Source organism: Polyodon spathula, chromosome 7 (genome assembly GCF_017654505.1).
Source record: "Polyodon spathula isolate WHYD16114869_AA chromosome 7, ASM1765450v1, whole genome shotgun sequence".
NCBI lineage: Eukaryota > Metazoa > Chordata > Actinopteri > Acipenseriformes > Polyodontidae > Polyodon > Polyodon spathula.
The window spans coordinates 6,689,540-6,715,710 of record NC_054540.1 but is presented as its reverse complement, the minus strand read 5'-3'; the positions used below and the strand labels follow the sequence as shown (position 1 = coordinate 6,715,710).

At 37.1% G+C, this 26,171-nt stretch overlaps 1 protein-coding gene across 2 annotated transcripts in view; it reads left to right on the top strand.

Annotated features, from left to right (window-relative positions):
• LOC121318062 (protein O-mannosyl-transferase TMTC2-like) overlaps positions 1 to 26,171 on the top strand; it is a 108,672-nt gene that overhangs the window by 48,210 nt on the left and 34,291 nt on the right. For both annotated transcript variants that reach the window (XM_041254316.1, XM_041254317.1), the window contains exons 3-4: positions 19,439 to 20,330; positions 24,674 to 24,788. In XM_041254316.1, coding sequence (XP_041110250.1) covers positions 19,439 to 20,330; positions 24,674 to 24,788 — 1,007 coding nt within the window. The remainder of the gene's footprint in view (positions 1 to 19,438; positions 20,331 to 24,673; positions 24,789 to 26,171) is intronic.

The following is a 26,171-nucleotide window of genomic DNA, read 5'->3' as shown; positions in this document are numbered from 1 at the left end:
TTCCAGAAAGCTTTTGACAAAGTCCTGCATAAAAGATTAGTTTTCAAACTCAATGCAGTAGAGATTCAAGAAAATGCATGCACATGGATTAGCGAGTGGGTAACATGTAAAAAATAGAAAGTAATGATTAGAGGAGAAACCTCAAAATGGAGCAAGATTCCCAGTGGAGTACCACAGAGAACAGTATTAGGTCATCTGCTCATCTACATTCTGGTATAGGAAGCAAACTTTGTTAAATTTGGAGACGACAAAAATAGGAGGGATGGCAAACACCATTGCAGCAGCAAAGGTCATTCAAAGTGATCTAGACAGCATTCAGAATGGCAGACATATGGCAAATGACATTTAATATAGATAAGTATAAGGTATGGCTCACAGGCAATACAAATGTCCATTTTAAATAACGTATGGAAAATACTGAAATTGAAGAAGTAATCTATGAGAAAGATCTTGGAGTTTATGTTGACTCAGAAATGTCTTCATCTAGACAATGTGGGGAAGCTATAAAAAAGGCCAGCAAAATGCTCAGATATATAGTGAAAGGTGTTGAATTTCAATCAAGGGTAGTAATGTTAAACTTTATAATGCATTAGTAAGACCTTATCTATAATGTTCTGGTCACCTTGCTACAAAAAGGATATTGCTGCTATATAAAGAGGGCAAAGAAGAGCGATATGCAGACTGGATAAAATAATTTAATCTATTCACCCTTGAACAAAGAAGACTACAGAATGATCTGATTCAAGCATTTAAAATTCTAAAAGGTATTGACAATGTCGACCCAGGGGACTTTTCCAACCTGAAAAAAGCAGGACCAGGGGTCACAAATGGAGATTAGATAAAGGGGCATTCAGAACAGCAAGTATGAGGCACTGTTTTTATACAGAGAATTGTGGGAGTCTGGAACCAACTCCTCAGTAATATTGTTGAAGCTGACACCCTGGGGTCCTTCAAGAAGCTGATTGATGAGATTCTGGGATCAATAAGCTACTAACAACCAAACAAGCAAGATGGACTGAATGACCTCCTCTCGTTTGTAAACTTTCTTATGCTCTTCTTATGTTCTGTCTTGGCAGGCATGATATTGGCAACCTGTAGACAAATGTTGTGTAATAATGAAGCATAAAATAGCTATTCCTGTTTGAGTACTTGGCTATTACACACTTTTTCCAAAACAATAATAAAAGAGGAAAAAAAGGCATCTTTTCTTGTGTACAAAAACAGAAAATGGACATCAGTTATATAAAATATTAGGTAATTAAAGAAAAAGATAATGGTAAAATATTTCTACCCACCAACAATAAAAAGAAATAGCCAAAACAAATAACCAAATATACCCCCACAACTGTCATGTCTTTGGCCATGTTTTTAGTTATTAACATCGGAGCTGAATAAACAAGAATATGTACATTTTTTGGCCTTAGTTTTAGAGCAAGAGAAAAGGGGTTAGTTATTTTTTTACTGGAGCTTTTTACTGTAGTCTAACTTTCATACCTAATGACAGTGGCTGACTACTGGACTGTCGGACAAAAGATCCTTTTCTACACAGAAGAAATCAACAGACCATGAAATGGGGTACTGAAATGAAATAATAGAACATAGCTGACTAGATCATGGGTATTGAATGAGCAGTTTGCATTTGTTCACTCTATGAATATCAAGGCTCCACAGCTACAGTATAGTGATACATGATGGTGTATCTGCAAAGTTTAGGGCTGTTAAAATTATACAGCTGAAAAGATTAAACACATTATCTTAAATGTGGCACCCTAAACTTGCTTTTGAGGTTAAATAAGTCACAAGATAAAATGTTGTTTATTTGGGGGTTTCCTAAATGATTTCAAGTACTGTAAAAGACCCAGTTTCGTGTAGCTACTGTATATTTTATAACATGGTGGAATAATCCGTTTTTTTTCTTGCTGAGTGAAATCTGGTGTAGCCGGATTTGTTATCGTCAGCAGCTTGAGTTGAGATACCCGTATGTCCTTGTTTTGATATGTTCCTGTAAAGCCCTACTGTATCCAGGTGGTTATTGTATGCTCTAGTTGTCTTATAATAGCTCCTGTCATCAATTGATAAACCACATGCGTTCAAGTGGCTGGATACTTGCGCTGTCACACCTGCCTGAGTACATTTTGAACACAGCTTTATGTAGCAGCTAGTGTGTTTTTAACTTTTCCACAAACCGCGAATGGAGATGCTTGCAAATGGTTTATTTGGTAGAATGAGGCCAAAACCATGTAATTACTACCAATGCCCTTTTTTACATTTTATTTTATTGGTATTTTCAGTAATAATTTTACGAGTCAGTGGTGTTGTTTTTATTTTATTTAATTGGGCTTGTCTTTTCAGCTTGCCTGCTCCTTCCTAGATGTGTCTAAAGTACAACCCCCTCCCCTCTCCACACACGCACACTTTCTAGGCTGCTTGTTTGTGAACAGCTATTCCAAGGAAAAGAAACACACGCTACACAGACACATTTTTTCTTCTGTGGTTTTCATGTTAAAATGCAAAGAAACACATGAACAAAAAAAGCTTGTGTATTATTATTATTTTTTTAAGTTTGACCAGGACACATTGGATCAGTACCAGTTTTCTTCTTCAGTATGTAATTTGTGGTCTCAAGTCACTAGGAAGCAGACAGTCCATGCTTGGTGTTGTAGAATGGCAAATGCTCAGATTATTCATTGACATAAATTTAACACTAGCCCAATAGGCTAGGACATATGCTATTCACAAGGATATTACATTTCACATTGGCTAAAAAAATAATGTGGATGCTTCAGTTTGAACTGTGACTACGGCAGGCAAATGTGTAGATCGTCCTCAATCACGTTTCGTATACAACAGTATTCACATTGGTCTGAGCCCAACAGAACTCAATTGACTCAGTACCCTGACTGGATTTTAACCATGTCCGAGTGGTGAATGCTAGTGCCCTCCCCAGCAAGGGCATTTCCACTGTTCCCTGACCTATATTTGAACATATTTTTGAATAAAAACAGTTAATCAGTGATAGTCCAGCCAGCCATGCTAGGTACACCATCTAGTCCAAAGCGCATGCTAGTGCACTGGAAGGTACTACTCAAAAACATTTTGTCCACCAATAAACAATTATAAGGTGACTTTTAGAGTTCGGAGCCTGGAAAATGGACTCCTTACTCAATGAAACATTCTTGTTTCAAGACACCCATATAGCCAGTCGTGTAGTCCTTATACACATAAAAGGTTTGACTCATTCTACGGTAGATAGTGGTACATTTTCCACACCACCATGGCAGTGTATTAAGAGACAGGATTTTCAGATGAGTTGATATTGATGTTGTAATGACTTAAAGATTACATTGGTTCATAATTAGAATGTCCCAAAAACATGCCTAAGGAATTTTCCATTTTTTTTTTTTTTTTTTTTAATTTTCTTTGGACTCTTTCTTATTATTTGTATCATGTTTATTTGTTTTGTTCTTTGTTTTGCGGAAAAAAACTGTGTTTACAGTTGGGGGGGAGGAAAAGCCTTCAAAGCAGATTTTCCCAGTGACCTAAGAACAGAGGAAATAATATGTGGCAATAATTCCACTGTGTTAATGTGTATGGGGTGAATATAGATCCAGCATGTTTTTGTGGGTTAGCAAAGCGTGCAAAGTGTTATTGTTTACCTTGACATTCTGAATCACTTCCTTGAGCCTTAGTCAGAAGCCTGTCTGGATAGAAGTACAGAACAGGCTGCAGGGTTAAATTCAAACAAATGCTGTAACTGAAGTTCTGTATTATGGGAAGTATACAGTTGCTAGTTGTCCTGTGTTATACTATTGAGCACACATTTGGATTTACATGAACAAAGAGAAACAAAGGAACTTTTTTGCGCATCACTGCCAACTCACTCTTTTTATTTAATAAATGGTAATATTTAAGGGAATTAATTAAATGAAATAGTTTGCCAGCAAAAGTATAGGGAAATCCTACACATTTTTATTTTTTGTTAATTAACAAATTTAACATTTTGAAAAAATAAGTTAAGCCACAGAAATATAAAAACTGTCTGTCTAGGATTTTAAATTGGAAAATTCATTTTTTTTGACAGTTCAATTACTTTATATTACACATGAACCAGCCCCATTTGAAATTACAGGGGTGTTTCCAGCAGAGATGGGCAGATACAGAACTGAATACATTCTGGAAGAATATTCTATTTTATTTAGCTCACAGTGGGTTATGTTCTTCATGAGAGGGGTGTTGAAAACATAATCAGTTATGTCTCCAAGTTCGCAGCAGTGTGTTTTAAAATACTTTTAATGTGCCTGGTGCCAGCAAGTGTTCTCAAATCTAGCTGTGGCGGTATGAATTGACCCAGAGAATCAGATATATTGCCCTTTCTTTGGGGCCGTTGATTCCAGGAACAGTAATTGGATTTCAGTGTTAATAAATGTACAGAAAGAGAGCCAATATATTCTGGTAAGTATAAAGTGCTTGTAGTTAAATTGTTATAGATCAAACCCATCCCATTAAAATCTGTTGAAGTCTCCAAGTTTGCAAGTTTGGATAAGTAAATAAAGGAATGAATTGTGAATGACTATTATGATCATTCATCTTAAAGTCCAAATTGATTGATGATCTCTTAGAAGTCACCAAAAGCACTAAAGATATGAAAACGTTGAGTGGAAGTCCACCTGGAACAGATCACTATCAGAGTTTACTCTACATTCTTATCTTCCTTGCTGTACTGTTTTATTTCTGTCAGGGCATTTTGTCAAGCACTCACCAAGCTGATCAATCAAAATGATGCGGTGGTACCAAATACATGTGCCTATTTTAAGGCAATAATATAACAAAAAATAAAACATTAATTAAAGGTTTTTTAAAACTAAAGACAATAGGGAGGTTTTAAATGACACCACAACATATAGTGTAAACCCATTTCTTAGTTAAATACTGGTTCAGTAAAACACCCCACCCTCCCCTAAACAACAGACTACAATAAGCCCTGTACAATACTGCTATAACCAAAATGTGTGGATAGTCCTGCCAGCTTCAGAACCATGTGCCAGGGCATCTGGAATCTGGATCACCATATAATACCTTCCACTCACATTTAATTAAGAAGAGGATGCATAAACCAATAACCCACTCTCACGTGCTGATTAAACACCAAGGCTGGGGGCAATTGAGAAAAACATGTTGGAGAGTTTTATTTATTCATCATCTTTCCTTCATAGGTCTCCAAACTCCCTCATCTATTTCTCCAGTACCTTTTTGTATTCTGTTTTTAATTATTTTCACACTTCTCTCTGGAATGTTGCATTTTTTTAACTCTACAATATTTGAACAAACTTAAAACAAGTTCACTTTGTCTACCAGGAGGCCACATTTAAAGTCTTCTCTTTTCCAGGCAGAATATTTTTAATTAACAATAGACAGTACTTACATTCTGCACTGGAGACTCACTGGTATAATTTGTCTTATCCTGTAAATCCTCACAGGAAATAATATCCTTTTCAAAGTATAATGACTGATATATTTCACAACAGGCATGTCTAATTCCCAGGGAAGTCTTATAAACCAGACGTCATTCAGTTATCTTAAAGTACTTGCTGTAAAAGGCTGTGTTGCTTCAGAATTAACTTTTTCATCACAAAATGTACATTATTTTGTTGTTGTAAAACTTTACACACTGGTTATGTATGGCTGGGGTACCCCTTTTCCATTCAATTTACAAATAAATAATTTCTGCACAAACTTTACCTCAGCAGCTCCATTAAACATAGGGTACCTCTAATATAGAAATATAATTCACTCCACAATAGTTTTATTACATTTCCAGTGCTATAGAAGTCTGGTTAAAAATCTAGTTGATCAACTGTAAATGCCAAACCTCACAATAACAAACCCCTATAGTTACAGGATTGCCAGGTAATGGATTGGTGGAGGTGATTGATGATCTTGATGACATCATCTCTGCAAGACGAGGAGAGTTCCACTGCAGGTTTTACTGTTCAAAAAAAATAAAAAAAACAAAAATCTGTTATTACTGTAATTCCAAGTATAATCATTTCAATTTGGCTTAATCAGAGCAGATCTGTGCAGAAGGCATCTGGAAGTATGTCTACATTGCTTGTAGGAAATTGGGAATGGAACAATGATTTAAATTGTAGAGACACAGCAAGTTCATATTGTGTCAAATTACAATTAAACTGATTGTTCCCAAACAACATAGTTATTTGCAGCCGTAAGAAAGATACACTTTGATAAAGTTGGTTATAAAAGGCATAAATCTGTGGCTATTCTTTGAAATATTGTTAATTGTAAATTATGGGTTTTAAAAATGCCTGTTGTTTTATAAATGTAGATAAATATTGTTGTTGTAATAGAGACTTTTAAAAGGTTTGCACAAGCTCTCTTCATCAGAAAGATACAAGTACAGCACAGCAAAAGTTCCCATCGTGAAAAAACAGCAAGGTGTATCCCCGAATGGCTCACCCCACAGTGTGCAGGGTGAGTCATACAAGATCTCAAGTTCGAATCCTGGCTGTGCGAGGCAGCCGGTCCTCGCTGGGGATTCCATGGGGGTGCCGCAATGTCTTTGGCCCTCCCGTGGTTCCGGAGGTGGGATCTGACTGTTTCTCTTCACCGCTCTGCGGTGACCCCTACACGCCGAGTGAGCGTGGGAGTGCAGATTTGCTGGGCTGGTCTTTGTCATCCAGGGTCTGGTAGCCTGCGGACATCAGCTCTTGAGTTCCTGGGTGTAAAAAGACACTGATTGGCCCGTGAGATGGGAGGATGCCCACTGAGACTCGGGTCCCTGAGCTATGTGGAATCGTCGCGGTGAAGGAGAAATAATAATAATAATAATAATAATAATTGGGCATTCCAAATTGGGAGAAAATCGGGGGTAAAGTATTTGAAGATTCTAAATCAAAAAAACTAAAAAAAAAAAGGGAGGAAAATGAACACAATGAGCACATGGTAATCAAATTGGTTTATTAATGGCAAACACTGCACAAAGTCTTTGTAGCAGTACACTTGATCAATCCACATTTAAAGTTCCTTAAGCCAATCTTATCAAGCAAGCAATTATGAGAGTAGGCTTCAGGTCCTGACCGCACACTTCAGGAGAGCTGTACTCTGTGATGGAGACATGGACAGCCTTCTAGGGAATTAATCCCTAATCCTCAGAGCTACTGACCAGACAGATGGTTATTTAGCAGCAGCAGGCACAGGAAAGCACTACTCAATTATAAGGGGTTTCTAAAGCCTTTAAGGAGGCCACAGGTTTTCTAACAAATTGGCCTTTTAAAGTAATACAGTGGTGCAAGTGCTTTATTGTCCAAATGTGTAATGCATGCATCTTCTGAAATGTACACTACTCTTTGAATTTACATCCTACAAACTTCAACCATAGAAGATTATCCTTATTATGTCTGCAATTGTCTCTTTCCGTATGACATTGTTTGTAAGGTATAACATTTATGTATAGGGATAATCAGTCTAGATAATATGTCCTTTTGCTGCTTCGAAGGGAAATTATTGCATTCAAAAAGCGGGCTTTACGTTGTTTGTTATTAATTTGTGTTTCACAAAGAAATGGTTAAAATCCGAGCAAGTCTCGAAGAAAACACGCACTTCCTCTGAACTTGTGTGAGCAGTGTTAAGAATAAAGAAGTCACAAGTGTATCAATACAAAGGGTCAGCCCATGGTGTTTGCTTTCTCTACATCTTTACTTTTTGCAGCAATTTACAAAAATGATTTTTTGTCCCATGGACATGCCCTTAGACATTTTAAACTATCAAAGGATTATATGCAGAGTCAGGCCCAATAGTGGACATGCATGTAATTTGGACATTTTAGATACTTAACATAAGTAAGCCTCAAATCTGGTCATAGACAGGTCATTATGAGCCTTTCAAATCAGAGCATGCTGGAGGTGATAAAGAGACAGTCTGTCCCCTCAAGGAGATTGTTAATCTTTTTCTTCTATGCTATGCTATCCTGTGATATTGGATTTTATTTGTTTGCTCTGTAAAAAAGAACACTATAGATCAAAGACAGTAACATTTACATGTTTTTTTGTATCACATTTGAATCTAACAGTATATAAACTAGAAACTTATTTTTGTGAAATGTTTGAGAAATGTATTGATATAAAATCATGTTGATGGAAAAAATGGTTTTGACCCGTAAACCATTGTGGGTCTGGTTACTTTGTTAACATGTTGTCTGTACTGTGCATAAGAATGATGTCTTTAAGGTCTTGCATGTGTCCAGCAATCAGGATAGGAAGGGCACCTGATATTAACTGAGAGCATATTTGTATTGTGAAAGTGGTGAGAGACAAACCCCTTTAAAATGGTTTCAGATTGCTTTCAGTTTCTGCAGTAGTCCTAGGGATGGTCTATGGGCTGAAATTAAAAAGGGTTGGTTTGCTGGTTAATGAGAGATTACCATGCTCTAGGCAATGGAAAGGGGGTATAGCATTATCCTCAGTTTAGACAGCACAGCAAGAGCTGCCATTTAGAGCTAAAGAATGCAACATAGAGTGCTGGATGATAAATCAATAAAACCACCAGAACCATTCACAAACTCAATTACTTGAAACCCCTTTTTATTTAATTTCTTCCATAATAGTTTTCCACTCCGTGTGTCAAGAAAAAAAAGGGATTTAGATAATAAAAAGCATTTCTGTAGTGGGCCTGTTTAGAATTTCATTCTCAAAAGATTTTTTTTTTATTCACATGCCTGCTTCATAAAGGCTAACTTGTTTCAATGCTAAACTGATTTAAATGGAAACAAGCCACAGTGGTGCCTACTGGGAAGTGTTAAAGCTCTTATTTTAAGCTAAACAGGATTATGGATGAAGCTTGCATTCCGCAGTTTTTAGTCTGAGGGACTAGGGGGGGTGCTAACAGAACCCTTGCTGTTTCAGTAATTGAACTTTTTATGTGTTTAGCTCCCGGTTATTCGACTTGGAAGCAAGTTAGGATATGCAGATGTTTATTTGCTTATTAAAATACATTAATACTAAGCAGATATGAGTCAGTGGGGTTCTGTTGACATGGAGGGGTGGAACAATGCAGCAACCCTGTCGTCATCTTCAAGTGCTATTGGATATTTTACATTAAAAGCAGGCAGGCCTGATCTGAGTCTCGTCTCGGGTACCTTTTTAACAGCTCAGCTCTCCCACGTAATGTGATGCAGGTTTTCCAGGTTGACCTTAAGCAGGATATGAACCAATAAATTTAACATCCAGGGGAGATGGTAGAAGATTTAGTGCCTATGATCAGTGGTCAGCGATAAACAATGGATCACATGATATGTGCTTGTTGACATGCCCTTCTGCCTGTACTCCTGGTTGAAGAAAGAATACACCTGCACAAGAGTAAAACGAGCTGTTGCTGTCAATACACTGCAGTTATTTCCCCATGGAAGTCTGTATTTTGTAGATGCAGTTTCTATGGAGGAATGAATTACACTTCTTTGGTATATGTATGGGGGTGGGGGGGGGGGGGGGGGGGGGGGGGGGGGGGGGGGGGGGGGTGTAAGTGAAATGCGAGTGGAGGTTCACCTGCACGCTCAAGCCTAAAGCCTTGTGTTTGTCCCTAAACTAGGTACAGCACTTGGGATGGCAGCCAAGTTTTCTCTGGCATCAGAGCGTGACAGTTTAGCTGCCCTTTAACCCTGTTGGAAGGTGGTTAGAATGGGACTGAGGCTCCTTGACTGAGCTATGTAGGGAAGCCTGGCGTGATGCCCGATCTGGGCTGTACCTGAGGGCTTCTGTCTCCCACGGTGCCAGCTTCTCTCTAATATAAAACAGAACTTCCTCTCAATGTTTCTTTTTATTTTGTTATCTCGTTTGGAAAAAAAATGCAGTTTGTTAAAAATCTTCTGATTAAATCCTAGTTAAGCTAGTTATTACTATTGTAATGCTTTCACAAGTTCTGCAAACCCCAGCAAGAAAATACACGATTTCCAATCTGGTTGATTTAGTGTAGATTGATTTTGAGTTAAGCTGGCAGTGGGTGCCATCTGACTACAATCCAGTGAAGAGCAGCACTGGTGGTTTTGGAAAGCTGTTTTTCCTGTATTGACCTCAAGAAGATGAGCAAAGTTAACCCCATTCCTCTTAAAGCTGACCTTTTTTCAGGAGAATCTTGCTAAAAGGACCTCGGTTATGGATTGTTTTCCTGTATAATGACCCCCCCCCAATCTAATTAATCATGTCAATATCCTCTTAATTCTGTACTCAAACAATTTAGTTTGTTAAATATCCACGGGGGGGGGGAGAAGGGGGGGGGGGGAATGCCTCGGATGTATAAACATATATATTACTAATCTCGAATTGAAATTAAAATCGTACGTTTTTATAATATATATATAGCAAATATATATATATATATATATATATATATATATATATATATATATATATATATATATATATAATATTATGTTAATTATTTGTTAGTGTTTGTTTTACTCTGGCCAGAGTGTCCTTTTCTTTGTGTGTTTTTGTTTAAATGTTTATTTTGCATTTAATTTATGTTTCATTTCCTGGTCTGATGTCACCACTGCAGCCCTCACTGTGACAGTAACTTAAATCTTTTTTTTTTTTTTTTTTTTTTTACACTTGGCAATTCAACATTTACCTAACGCATAAATATGAAAAACATTATCGTTAGGCAATTAAATCTGAAAAAATAAATCAGTGTTTTCCCAAAATAGATATTTATTTTGCCAGCTAAATCTGAAGCTAAATGAGATCTCTTTTTTTGGTTAAATCTTGGAAAAAATACACGACTTACATTAAATCTGGAAAACACTGTTAAACACTGTTTTTTTTTACACTTGGCACCCCATACGTTGAAGCCATTTTAGCTCGATTCACTGCAGTTTCACTTCAAACATAATTTTTCCAGTTCGATGAGTCCCAGAGAGATCATCAGTGGCTAATCTGAAAGGTAAGAACTTGGACTAATTAGTTGTTATTTATGTATTTATTTAAAATGTTCTATCCTTTTATAGAACTGCCTCTTTAGTCATAGTCGTGCCTACCCCCACCCCCTTACTGTCTCTCCTTGCGCTCCACACTTTGCACACCACTGCCCTAAGATACTGTATATCCCTGTGTGAAACTTTGTTTGGGTGGGGAACTGAAAATACTGTTCCTAATTCAGTAGTCAGATGTATTACTGAAAACATTGCTGATTTTTCTTGCTTTTCTTGATTTACTTAATTCTGGCAGATTCATCATGAGCTCTATAAAGAAAAAAAAACACATAATCTATTCTTGAACATTTCCATATCGTACCCTGTCCTTGAAGAAGTTGAGTTTTCTGCATTGTTATAAAGTAGACATTCTTGCCAGTTAAATGCCAAGTGCAATGTTTCCTCTCCCAGAGGGACTTTAATATTCTATTTGCCCTTTGTGCAACGCTGCCTGAAGTTCTAAATATACTCCATTGTAACATTTAGTGTTCCAAGGGACCATATATCTACCTCAGGTATATGTAATACAGGGGATGGATCAGTAATGAATGAGTCTGGCATGAAAACTTCAGTCTAAATATTATTACAAAATATAGTTAATTTCATACCAATGTCAAGGTTAATATTATGCCCCCAAAATGTGTTTTGAAAGAAGGTTAGAGAATTAAACATACACATACTGCTGCAAAATACACAAAATACTATTTTACAGAAATTTAGAAATAAATAAGACCACCCTCATTAACGCCATGGTCACTAGTGTGAAATTATTTTTAAAAGTTTCACTTATACCTGTACATTGTGTTTAAATTATGAGTAATCTTAGGTTAAATTAGGCCATGTTATTTTTTATTTTTTATTTTTTTAATCAGTTTGCTGTAATAATAATAATAATAATAATAAATTGCTCCTTAATCTGTTTTTTTTTGTTTTGTTTTTTTTTCCCCAGGCTTTGTATTTAAAAAGGAGAAACCAAACAGATTTGTAATTCAGATTTTAAAGCATTACAAATTCTCTTTTGAGTAAACATTGCTGTAAAATAGCTCTTAATATTGGCCTCTTGTGCAACAGAGGCCTTTAGTAGCAGTAAACACGCAAAATGAATTCCAAAATAAACAAATTAATGTCAAAAACCATTAACCCTCATTTCTGTCATACATTGCTTATTGTGAGTTGTGTGTGACATCATTGACAATTTGATTTAGTTTTGCCCTATACATGTCTATTCATCCACCCATTTGTTTATGTGTGGTTTCTTTCTTTCCACATGTTTCCTCTTCTCAAAGTGTAGTGTGTAAGAGTTACCCCCCCCAGGACTGGTATGAGTGTAAAAATGTCAGCATGAAAATAAATGATTCTAAGCATCTTTGACAATACTCTAATCCAGAGGCAATCAATCAAGAATGCATTTTTAACAGGTTTTAAATCAAGGCTCTATTTTCAAAAGACTGATAACGCCAGACACAAGGGTCTAAAGGTTTTTGATGTGTTACCCAGGTTGGTTATTCCAGAGTCCAGACTACTCTTCGTAGGAATTTGTCAACCTTTGTCTTGCATGTCGACATTGATAACAAGTAACAAGTGATCTCTTGTTTAAAGTCAGTTAATAAACACTGTAGTAAACCCAAATATTGTCAGATCTTGCTACGCATAATTTGATGTTAACCTGTGTCACCTTAATACACTTTTCTGTCCAGTTGACAAAATAATTTTTGGTGTGCACACTCACTTTAGCAATGCAGTCCCTGTAAATGTCCTTGAATGTCTCAGTCTTGGCATACAGAATGTAAAACAAACCCCAGTAGTTATTATTGGTTGGATAGTAGTAGTATAGTAGTATCCTCTGTATTGAACTGTGACTCCCAATGTTAAGTCCCTACTATAATTGACTTGTACTGCTCCAGATTGATAATGTGAGAATGGTCTTGTTGCATCTTTGCTGCCTCAGCAAACGTTCTCATTGCCAGCTGTACTTTCAATCCAATGCTAGGTTTATAAAACCCAACGGCTTTTCTACCAACAGCTTTTTTTTTTAATTTTTTTTTTTTTTAATATGACTGCATCCCTTTAAAAGTATATTTGTCTATTATTTAATATACTCGTTATTATGAGACATGCTGAATAAGGTATTATTCTTTTTGTTTATGGAAATTAGCCTACCTTTGGTCTGTAATAACCTCTGGTTGCTGAACTAGTTCTCACCGCACTGATATTTTTCTAGAAACATGACCTTGCATTGTCCTACAGCAGGCTTGCTGCGAAGACACATTACTTTAAATTAGGACAATAAATCTGCTTCAGAGAGAGCACACATTGGTGACTCCTAAACCAGCTTTTAGATAATGAAAACAGCTTGATTTCCAACTGCATACATATAAACTGAATATTATTTGGTAGGCGTTAACTACGTAATTTGATATAAGTTTAACTAATAAAGAGTATATATTTATCAAATACATTTTCAGTACATTTAAATAGTAAGAGTGACAAAACACTTCAGCTACGACAAAACAGCAAAGGGAGCTGTACACTTAACTGAAGTGCCGGAATGTTTCCTGATGTAGAGTCAGAATGCAGATGCGCTTTGGGTGAGCTACTCTCTCCCAAACTGCACATGCATAGATGGCCTAATAATGTACCAAAAGAGACAGGGTCAATTTCACATATTAGAGTAAGCAGCTTCAAATTACATTTTTATGATACTTCAAATGACTTTTTCTGATGTTAGAAATAATTACACTGTGTAACACAATTTTTGTTCCTGGGTAGTAAGTGTTATTTCCTAATTGCTTATGCCTCAAAAGTTTAGAAAATGGCTATTATTCCCTACAAACTTTGCTTTTGTGACCAGGACAGTGATATTTTGAAATTTACCTATTTCCAATGAGAAAACGGTCTTTTCGTTCACATAAAGTCAGAAAAAAACAACATATGAATCCAAATTAACATGTATTTGTACTAAAGTAATACAAAAATGACTACAAAAGATTTAGAAGTGAGTAGTTTTTCGGGATTTACGATTATACTGTAAATCACTTTCACGAATCAGCCCCCAAATGTAGTCTCCCATCATGTTCTCATTATACTGTCCTTGGTAGCAGCGTTCAAAGTCCAGTATATCCTGGTGGAAACACTCGCCTTGCTCCTCCGAGTACGCTCCCTTGTTCTCCTTGAATTTATCAAGATGAGCATCAAGTATATGGACTTTGAGGGACATCCTACAGCCCATTGTGCCGTAGTTCTTCATCAGAGTCTCAACTAGCTCCACTTAGTTTTCGGCCTTGTGATTGCCCAGGAAGCCCCGAACCACTGCGACAAAGCTGTTCCAAGCCGCTTTCTCCTTACTAGTGAGCTTCTTGGGGAATTCATTGCACTCCAGGATCTTCTTTATCTGTGGTCCGACGAAGACACTGGCTTTGACCTTTGCCTCAGACAGCTTATGGAAGAAGTCTTGAAGGTACTTGAAGGCTGCCGACTCCTTATCTAGACCTCTGACAAATTGTTTCATAAGGCCCAATTTGATGTGCAGTGGTGGCATCAGCACCTTCCGGGTCTCCCACTTGACGTTGTTCCTCCACACAGAGAACTCGGTCCGCTGTGGCCAGTCCCGCCTGTGGTAGTGCGCCTTGGTGTCCCTGCTGTCCCAAAGGCAAAGATAGCAGGGAAACTTGGTAAAACCGCCTTGGAGACCCATCAGGAATGCCACCATTGCAGCCTCTTGATGCCATCTCAGAAAAATGCAGATATGTATCCACTTAGGCAGCTGGAACTAAACTGAACTGGTGGGCTTAAGGCCCCTGTATTTATACTACTATTTATATTACTGGAAAGTTCTAGAAAGTTCTAGAAGTTACTCCAAGTTTACTCAGCACTGAATCTATCTGGAATGTTCTGGAAAATAGGTAAATTTCAAAATATCACTGTCCTGGTCACAAAAGCAAAGTTTGTGGGGAATAATAGCCATTTTCTATACTTTTGAGGCATAAGCAATTAGGAAATAACACTTACTACCCAGGAACCAAAAAAATAGATTTATTAGAATGTTGCAAGTTATGTAATTATCACTCACCAATATGGTTATCATATATATATATATATATATATATATATATATATATATATATATATATATTAGATACAAATTTAGATAAGTTTATTTGACTATTAATTTCAGGAGCTGCTCAGTTTCAGTTGCCTACCATAGACATAGGTAACTCAGGCTAGGCCAGCTCCAGTCTCCTTATATAAGTAAGCATCAGCACCCACTAGCAAACATTTGTGTATTGCCAGGTAACTAGGGTTAAAGAGCAGCTCCTGAAAAAAGAAAGGACTTTCACATTGTAAATATGAAACTAAACCCACAACATTTATTTTATAATAATTTGAAGTCAAACTCCTTCTAAAGTATCTTACTTTCAAACATACTTACCTTTTCATTCCTGCTGGCATTTCTCTTAGTTTTCAAATAAATGTTTTTGGCCTATCGTAGCGTTTTAAGTTGCTGCTTATGTACTGAAATCTTCATGAATTGATTATCTGAGAGGGATGTGATGGTTTATAATGCATAACCAACTACATGTGAGGGTTTTATTTACTGGCAGACCCTGCTCAAGAGATTAACAGCACTGCTTATCTTGCCTGCTATTTTAAGCCCTTTTCCAGACAAATCTTAGCTCCTATTTACGTTGTAAAGCTGTCAAGATGTGTCAAAAGGATTATGAGGAAGATGTTAAACATGACCACAAAGCAAATATTAATACGGTCCATTCACAGAGCGTGAACTGTGAAATTAGTCATGTGAAAGTTAACATTAATAGGCAAATGAAGAAAATAAGTTTAGAAGTGGATTGCTATGCATAATATTATACAAGTAAAGCTAACCAAGGCTTCTTGGCTAACATACCACACCTTATATGAACCATAATTCTCATTTTAAACCCAATGTTTATAGCTATGTAGGATAAAAGGAATTGAATTAACTGACCTCAGGACTGACAGTTAGGTTATTTGCTGACATATGATCGCTTCACTGATTTGAGAATGCACTGTTTTATCAATGTAGTGTTCCACTGTCATGTTCAATGTTATACTAAATGTGAATATGACTGTTTACAACATTCTTTCAATGTTTACCCCTCTGTGTACTGTTTCATTTGGGAACTAGACTGTTGGTTTTCGAGTTTGTTTGAATTCCCTAAAGTACTTACTGCTGAGCTTTTTATGTGATTTCCCTGCAGCATAAGAAAGTCCTAAATGTAAACTCAACTCTTCTGTAGCTCAGGGATATAAACAAGTAATTAAATTGGATCACCTTTATTCCTCAAATTTTCCAAGAAATATTTAATTATGGGACTAGATTGTTGATATGTGTAAATAAAGTAGGCCAGATGTCAATACCATACCCTCTAGAGTTACGTGGGAAAGGACACTGGAAAATAATATAAGAAAGCAAAGCACAGAAGTGTTTATACTCAGTGCTGCAGAACACTGCTCAACCTGTAAAGCACATGCAAAAGAAAAAAAAAATGAATTCCCCAATGATTAGAGGTGTGAAAACAGATCTCAAGGAAAACAATTCTACTTACAACTGCCACTTTAAAACACTTGTACTCATGTCATTAAAATGCAAAAGCAGAGAGGTCCTTGAGTTTACAGCTCATCTGAAAGACCAATATGAAAACCAGTGTAATCGAACACAATATTGCAAGCAGGCAAATCACAGGCAGCTCTTTTGAGGCTGAATATAAATGCATTGATGGCCCAGCGTTCAATTCCAAGGATAAGCAGGTAAGACATGGATGGCAGCTTACTCATTATCCCCTGCATGGATGAAGCAAAGTCTGCTGTACATCCTTCATTATGTCCATGTGTTACACTTATATTTTACATGTATCTAGAGACCCACGTAGTCAATCGTGATGAAACTTTTGAGAGCATTGTTTTGAACAATTTATTTAGAGGATAATGATTTGGATATTTTTTTTAGGCATCTGTATCCCTGTGTATGTTACTACCATATAACAATATAAATACATTTTTGCATTCTGTTACCCGTTCTTACCATACCTTATCACTGTTACCTGATTTTACCATGCTTTAACTATATGTGGAAGTGCTTTTACATAATAAACTTTTAATTTTATTTTATTGGAAATCCTTTCTCTGAGTTTTCTCAGTGAAGATGAGGGATATTGTTTAAGAACATAACAAGCAAATAACTGAGCTACTGTAGTCATAAAATAAACAAACCAGCACACGTTGTTGCTAGCAAGTTAAGCAGATTTATTTTAACAGCTCCCTTTGTGGGTCACTCACCATGGATTATTTGACTCTTTAGCCCTTAAAAGCTGTTGGGACAAAAAGGCCCCTTTTGTTCTTTGCAGGAATCATACAGCTGCAAGCAGAACAACAAGAAGACTTGTCCAATGCTGCCTGCACGGGGGGACTTTGCACAGCTGTCAGGGGAAATTGATTGTTCTTGTTGTAATAGTGAATTGATTTTGGGATAATAATATACACAACATTTTTAATTGCTACTTGGTAATATCTCACCGAGAATGGTGCAGTATGAAGAACAGCTTTCTCGCCTGATTTGCAGCTACCTTTTGATTGAACAATGTCTAAACTGGTAGATCTTGAGCAGAGGGATTAGTTTAATTCAGGGGTCTAAAATATCCTGCAGCTTTATGCTTGACAAATCTTCTAGTGTCTGATATTTCAGGCTACAAGCTTGGGGATGTCAGCCAGCATACTCTAATGTGCCTCAAAATAAAACCAGATTTCATCAAACATTCATTTGCTTACACCAAGTATTTTTTTCTTGGAAGAACTTATCATTTGTCCACAGAAATATTGAGAAAACTATTTAAGTATTCTAGTACAATAGTTTAATATATTTTCACCTTTTTTTTAAATCATGCAATGCAGGATCAATATCTGCAGTAAATCATTAGATATAAATAGGACGTGGCATAAATATTTTCTACAGTATGTTTTCTCATCTTGTCTAGCAGCTTCCTTTGATTGGATTCATAAAGGTCGGAATGGAGCTCTGCTGTTATGAATACATATCTGTAAAGAAAGCAGCAGAGTTAATGTGCCTTTTTTCTAGTCTTATCTTTGTTCTGACTTTTGTAAACATAGATACACGATTCAGTTTTTACCACAGCATTTGAATTAGAAGGCTGTGGGTTCATTTTTCCAGGGTTGAGTCGGCTAAAATGCAAGACTGATGTGAGGAGGATTTTCTTTTTTTAATAAGTTATTTTCTGGAGATGGGTCCCCTACCACTATGCAGAGGGATTCAATAAATCAGTTGACCAAAATGCTGCTGTAATTTTAAGAGTGAAAATTCTCAATTGAAACAGTATTTGGTGAAATGCCCAAAACCAGCGAAACGTGCCCTTTTTTGAGTAAGTAAAGAAAAATATTTTCTTCCATTTCCTGGTTCACTCAATAAATAAGTTCTGCAGGCATCATTTAAAAAAGCCCTTGAAGCATCCACTTTCCAAAACAAATACTGACAGGCAATCAGGAATTCCCCTGCAGGGAATTTCATCGAGCTGTCAGTATAATAAGTGTAATTCAGTATTACACTTGCCAAAGTGAAAAAGACGTAAATTCCTATACATATATCAAATCCATTCCTGTGTAAGCAATATGTATGTGCTTTATATCAAGTCTGAGATATGAGTGATGTGTGCATTTATAAACCTCCCAGATTGTGTTATTGTTATATTCATATGTGGTTAGGTTGACCAGGAATGATCCCATCAATTTGTGATGGGAAGGAAATCTCACGGAAGTACATATTCTTCACTCAGGGTGCGTGTGTAAACTGCACTTAGAGATACCAGGAATTCCCTTCTATGAGTGTTATTCTTTTCTCTGTATACGTTTAAAATGAGGATGTATATTCAGACAAATCAGTTGAGAGCACATACTGCATCTCAGGAATCTCCTGCTCATGGAATTTGGAATTTTTGACAATATTGTTTTTTTTATGAAGTACCTCGTAAGAATGCAAGATACAGTACTTGGCTAGCTGAGTAGAAAATTCAGCAGGTATTTACATTTATCTTCTTGATTTACTATAGGGGGTGGAATTTTTGACAATATTGTTTTTTTTATGAAGTACCTCGTAAGAATGCAAGATACAGTACTTGGCTAGCTGAGTAGAAAATTCAGCATATATTTATATTTGTTTTGTCTATATATAACTATATGATATATAATATACAATATATACAATATATATATATATATATAATATTATATAATATATATATAGTATATCATGATCCCGGGTCCCATATCATAGAAACAGAAGATTCGCATTGAAGGCCCAGGCTCAGGTTAAAACCATTGGCCACACTGCCTTTATAATATATTCTCAGTGTATCTCAGTCTACTAAAATCTTCATCTGAAAGTAATTTTCTTTTTTGTTTGTTTCATTACAGAAAAAGAATACTTCCCTGCTTCTCAGTGTGAGCTCCTTGGCCACCTGGGGTGCCAGTTTATTGGTTGCCCGCTTGTACTGGATGGGCAACAAGCCACCCAGCTTCTCCAACTCGGATAACCCAGCGGCTGACTCACACAGCCTCTTGACGAAGACACTGACGTTCTTCTATCTGCCTTCCGTCAACATGTGGCTGCTGCTGTGCCCGGACACCCTGAGCTTTGATTGGTCCATGGATGCTGTGCCTCTGCTCAGGAACGTTAGCGATTGGAGGAATCTTCACACTGTGGCCTTTTATGTTGGATTGCTGCTCCTGTCCTGGGTCGGCCTCAGGAGTCCCTCAAGGGTCAAAGAGACAAATGGCAAAGCATATGTAGTGAATGGGATACATACAGGCATGAATGGGAAACATACAGGCATGAATGGGAAACATACAGGCACAAACGGGAAACATACAGGCACAAACGGGCACAGTTGTCACACAAACATGGGGCTCCCAAACTCGGAGTCTCATCCTGTAAAAAGTACTGAGAATGGTATAAAGAATCATGTTATTCCAAGGACGTCACTGCCCACTACAGAAAACATAGTGGTCTTCTCTTTGGGGCTGTTGATGGTGCCCTTTCTCCCTGCCACTAATTTGTTTTTTTATGTGGGTTTTGTAATAGCAGAACGTGTTCTCTACATACCCAGCATGGGCTTCTGCTTGCTTGTGACTGTGGGCATGAGGGCCCTTTACATCAAATTCAGGAGAAGGTTCTTGAAGAGCCTTCTGTTGTATTGCACTGCCACTTTGGTCCTTTTGTATGGGATAAAGACAGTGTTGAGGAACCAAGACTGGCAGGATGAGGAGATGTTATACAAGTCAGGGATAAATGTAAACCCGGCAAAAGGTAAATGCATACTCCCCTCCCTCATTCCGTACTGCCAAATGGTACACACTTGTTTGTGAAATTAGAAGCCAACCTGAGATAGGGGAATCAGAAATGTTGTATTATCAAACAAAAATCACAGCCATTGATTTGGATTGCACAGATGCCTTGTTGGTATCGGCCCATTATTTAACTCTTAATGTACAAGCCAGTAACTTACTTTCTTCATCCATTTTGCCATTACATCAATGGGGGACCAATAGGAATATGGACACAATGTCAGTCTGTATTTATAATGGATGGGTGCCTGTACAGTTTGAAATGTGCCCCATGAAATGTTAAAAATAATTCAGCTTTGTTCCTGATAGAGAACAGTAAAAATTGTAGTTAAAAAAAGCACTATTTACTAAATTATCATACCAAAGGAATATGTCTTTATTTTTACATTTCATGTGCTAAACTTTGGGGTTTGTTTCCTCTAGACAACAGCATTCTGTTCATGGTTAAGAAGGTCTTGCATGCAATTTCCTTACTTGAATGCTACAGCTAGCTTTGGCACAGCTTCTAGCAGGTCATACTTTTCATCATATTTGGCAACAGCTGTTAAAGATTTTAGTTAGTTGTGGAAAATTGGAGCCTCTCTTCTGTTATGTAAACTGATCTTATTCTGTTGACTTCTAGAAACTGATACTCTGGCAGTGCTAAAATTACTGTTTTAAATGACAGAACTCAATAATATTGTATTAGCTGCTTTACTTATACTCAGCCTGATATGTATACTCTGGATTCATAGCTCCCTGGTGCTCACCCTGAACACCTTTTTGTGATGTAGCTCTAACCTAGAAAAAAAATGCAAACAAGGCCTCAAGAATTTATTATCTCACTGCTGCAACCCTTGAGCCCTGTGCCATCAGCCATATCCAGAACTTACAGTGTCGGAGGACTACGCAGTTCTGAACTGCAGGTGCCTGGCCAGCCACAGGAGTTGCTGGTGTGCGGTGACCCAACGCCTCCCCAGCTGACCTAACCCCTACCCTGCCTGGGCAGCGCTTAACCAATTGTGCACTGCTGCCTGGGAACTCAGTCCCCTGCCTTGGTCAGGGGTGAGATAACTTGGATTTGAACTGGTGATTTCTAAGCTATAGGGCACATGCTGCACTTTGCTCAGAGTGCCTTTACTGGATGTGCCACTCGGGAGCCCTTGTTACTTGTAGTTGTGAAAATGTATATACTGTAATACATCTGAACCCTCACTTATACCAAAAGCATGAATGCAGGTATTATCATTATCAATGTAAGTTTGCAAGATACCATTCAGTTGTCATGCACTATTTAACATGCAATTTCCCAACTGCCATATCAAAAACTGGACCATATGGCATGCATACTCACATTGCCTGCAAGGATTCTTTATATTCACTGGGATGTGCGTACTGAAATATGATCAGAAAAGTCCTTGGGGCCAAATCAAGGGAAACTGGTAGTCAAATCATTTTTTAGAACACAGAGAATAGGATGTAAAACAGATAATAAATAAATAAAATGAACAATGTAGGTGCTACAGTATGAAGAATTTTTTAACAGTTAAATGGGGCGTGTGAGCAATGTAAGGTAAACTTGCTCAGCCTGGTCCAAAGAGCAGGTTGCAGCCTAAAATAAACATTTTCATTATTTTACAATCTAAATTTAGAATATATAATCAATAAAGTGCACCCAAAGACTATGAATCACAACAGTGCTTTCCTAAAGCATTCAGTGCAGATGCCACCAGGCTCAGGTTGAATCTGGGCTGTCTATGAACTTTTAAATAAACAGAAGTAAATAAGCAGATGTTGAATGGCCTTAGTGAAGGTTACTAAGATAGTTATAGGGAGATGCTGGAATTATTTTATACCCTCATTATAAGCTTGTCACATAAGAATTCCGTCCGAGATAAAGGTTAAAAAAAACCTTGTCGCTGGAGAATCTGGGACTGTGAGGAACTCTTGTTTTAAACAAGTTTCCTTTTCAACGAGTTTTACAACAAAGAGAAGTAGCAGCTGTTTCTCCTGGCAACACTGCAAAGAGTCTTCAGAAGTCCTATTGGCAGGGTGTGGGGGACTGTGTAAGAAGCAATAATTGTGGGTTGATTCCTGCATAAAATAAGTTAAAATAGAACATAAAAAACTAAAATTGTGATTAAAACCACCCCTTTGTCCCGTGGTGGGAAAAACAAACTCCAATTGGTAATAATGGTATGCTTTACATGAATAATGAATAATGTACAGTATATGCTGTGTTTGAACAACGTATTGAAAGAGCACCACTCAGTTTGATCATTTGAATACTACAACTACCACTGCTACTACACTGTGAATGTGACACTGCGATCACTTATTTAAAATTAACATATTATTATTATTTTTATTTTTGCAGCTCTAATTGTTCCTAGCCATCAATGGTAATGAATACAAGACAATATACACATACACATATCCCTTTGAAATGTATACTACAAAAAGGTTTCCATAGAAATATCATATGATAACATTTATGTAACATTGAATCAGTTTTTGTTGGCTGTTTTGTAGGCTCAAAAGTGTAATGCTGGGTTGCCAAAAATGCCCATAAGAGGGAAACAGTTTAATAACAGGTTATTACAAATGCATTGATTACATAGAGGTTATAATAAGCATCTTGGCAAACTAATCAATATATAAACAGGAGATTCATTTGAAAATGTTCTCTACTTTACAAAATAATTGAATACAGCACATTTCATACCTCCTCTCTGCTTTTTTCATCCAAAAATAAAACAACCTTGTAATTTTGTTTGACATGTTGTTTAAATATAAAGAAATAGAGCAGCTACAAATAGTTAAAAAAAAAAAAACCAGTGCATTGAAAACAGTGGGTTCCACTGAGCCTAGTAAATACAAATAAATACACCCGGCTTCATTTAACCACACACCGAGCCCTCGCAAAATACATTATTTTCAACAGCGAGACAAACATAAAAGAAAGAGCTCAATTCGGGAACTCTTCAAATGAAAGTGACAGTGTGTTTGCTTTGCATATTTGTTTTTTAAACTGGCCAGAGAGAATTTATCAGTTATACATAATGAATATCTCTACTGTAAATGATTTGTTTCTGAAACCAACCATTTGCAAGGGCCAGCTGATTGAATTATCTGGATCACCCAACTGTGTTGAAAACATCTCCTGGAGAAGCACGTGGTATAATGAGCCTTAGACATAGGATCCTCAGGAGTGATGACAAAAAATGTAAAATGTATTTTGTGGTTGTGTAGTGCTTTTCTGTACAGTGTGTCCCCTATAGTAAAGCTATTATAGTGAGCAGCAGTGCCAATATTAATCATATTTAAACTCTAGTGAATTACTATGTTTAAGTCAAACTGCTCATTACTGTATTGCAAAATCTTCACAGGAGGGTTGAGACCCTTGCAATTTTGGTGTGGAAGTTTGTAATAGACGTTTGTAATATTATGTTAGACAGTGACCTTCTTGCCAAGCTGTCATCTGCTGAGCCAGCAACTCAAGAAGAGTTCAGTACAAAAGAGCAGCATTATTAATTCTCACTGTTTCCTAATAAATTCTAAGGTAGTTTTCTGCAGGAAACAAGGAAACAATTACTCTGTTCACATTGGTTGTTCTCACAGTACCCATACTGTATCCAGCAAACCGTGAGCATATAAAGAAGTCAAATATTGAGCGGATGTTTGATTGGAAACCATTTCTATTTTAACCAATGTTATTGTATTCTGCTCTGCCACTATCTGTTTTGGAATTAAAGTATGACTTTTATAGCGGCAACCCATAACTCCCTCTATTTTCTCATATTAGACTTGAATAAGTTTGCGGGGCAGAGCTGGAGTAATAGGACAAAATATTACTGTGTTTATTGGTATTTATGATTTTATGACAATATCCAAATTTGTCTAAAAATGACCAATGCAATAACAGACATGTTAACAGTTACATGAAGTAGACATTATTTGATTATGTAAGTGGAATAAATATAAATATAGCATCAGTGATAACATTAACAATGTATTACATGGGAACATTAAGTAGAATACTGACGTCCTTCCTCTTTATCTCTAACTGTGCTATCGTCAGCTACAAAAAGCAGCTCAACCATAGTTTTTAAGAGAAAGGAACCCCTGTGTCCTTCTCAGGCAGGCCAAGAGCTTGCATGGAGCTCTTTTCTATAGCCAGGGTTGGCCTTTAATGGCTGTTTGCTGCTGCTATTTCCAATGCTAATACTGCCTTGGAAGTCTTGTGGACTCCGGCTGAGAAATATCATGTTGTCTGCGTTTGTATTCCAGGGTCCTACTGAATAATGCTTTCTGTCTCCCTGTCAGCATGGGGTAACCTTGGGAATGTCCTCAAGAGCCAAGGCAAGATGGCAGAGGCTGAACAGGCCTATAGAAACGCCTTGTACTACCGCAGCAACATGGCTGACATGCTGTATAATCTGTAAGTATGCATGACTCATCTCGGTTCATTTAGAGCATGGTGAATTGAATGACGCTATTGATGGTCTGCAATAATTGTCATCATCCCCACCCCCACCCTACCAGGCCTTTTCCATGAGACAGTGTTTTCATTAATCATTTCCCTACACTCTGGGGTGGACATCAGTCTCTCTTAAAATGCAGCACTAGTTACGCTTAAATTAACCCGAAATGACAAAGTAAGCAGTCCGTGTAGTTTTGGGTTATGGGATTATATAATAATTGTCCCATATTGTGTTCATTCTGGACACTGATATAGCCTGATTCACTAGCACTGAGTTCACAGCCTTCTTTAAACACTGTTATACTGACATTAGATGAGGGCTTGAAAATATTCACCCTCGAAACCAGTCTAATGGGAATAGCTGTCTTGTCAGCTACTTGTCATGATACATTAGTCAGTTAATCATGACGTGCAACCCTTGCTCTTTAAAATCAGTGCAGCTCCTCTCAGTTCAGTTTCCTCTCACATTTATTTTTCTTCACTTTTATTGATGTATTCTTCATATCCACTGCATGGTTACTCTTTTGTAAGCATCCTCAACCTATTGAGGCCTTGTGTTCCTGTCTATTACTTAGGATAATCTGTTAAATAGAGCATACTGCACATTATGGTTCTAAGGAGATACAAATAAGCAGTGAGGTATGGTTTAAAAAAAAAAAAAAAGTTTGTTTTGGCTGTATCACAAATTGTTTGTTTAAGCATTACTCATGTAGAACCATCATGCTTTCCTGTTTATCCTAAATTTTGTTGCAATCTGAATGTTCCCAATCTTTTTACTCTATAACCTTTGCATATTTTTAAAGAGTACACTTTGTATGTAAAGCCTGTGATCCGGAACACAGCGTATACTGGAATATACTGTGTATCAGCATCTGTATAGTCAGACAGTACAGAGGTTGGGCAAAATTAATGAAGCATCTGCAATAGGAAATAGGGCCAACTATGGACAGCCATGAGGCTATGAAATGAAACAGTGCAAATTATTTCAGTGATGGTTTAATTCCTTCAGGGAGTGAAAATATGCAGTACAGTTCTTCAAAGTTATTTTGAGATTGTTCCTGTGAAATATACTTAGCTACCTTCCCCTTCATGAGAGAAACTGAGTTGCCACCAGGATATGCAGCTTTTTATCAGAATTTCCCAGGCGACAGTCAAATGAGGGAAGGTACGTTTACAAACAAGACTGTGCTGCATATGATGGGTGTTTCTGTTCTTTTATCAAAAAAATAGCATATATTGCAGACTGTGTGTGCATTGCATTCATGTTACCCATGAATATCCTTCATTCACTTCACAACACCTTCACCTTTTAATACACATGCAGGAATTTGAATGTGGACT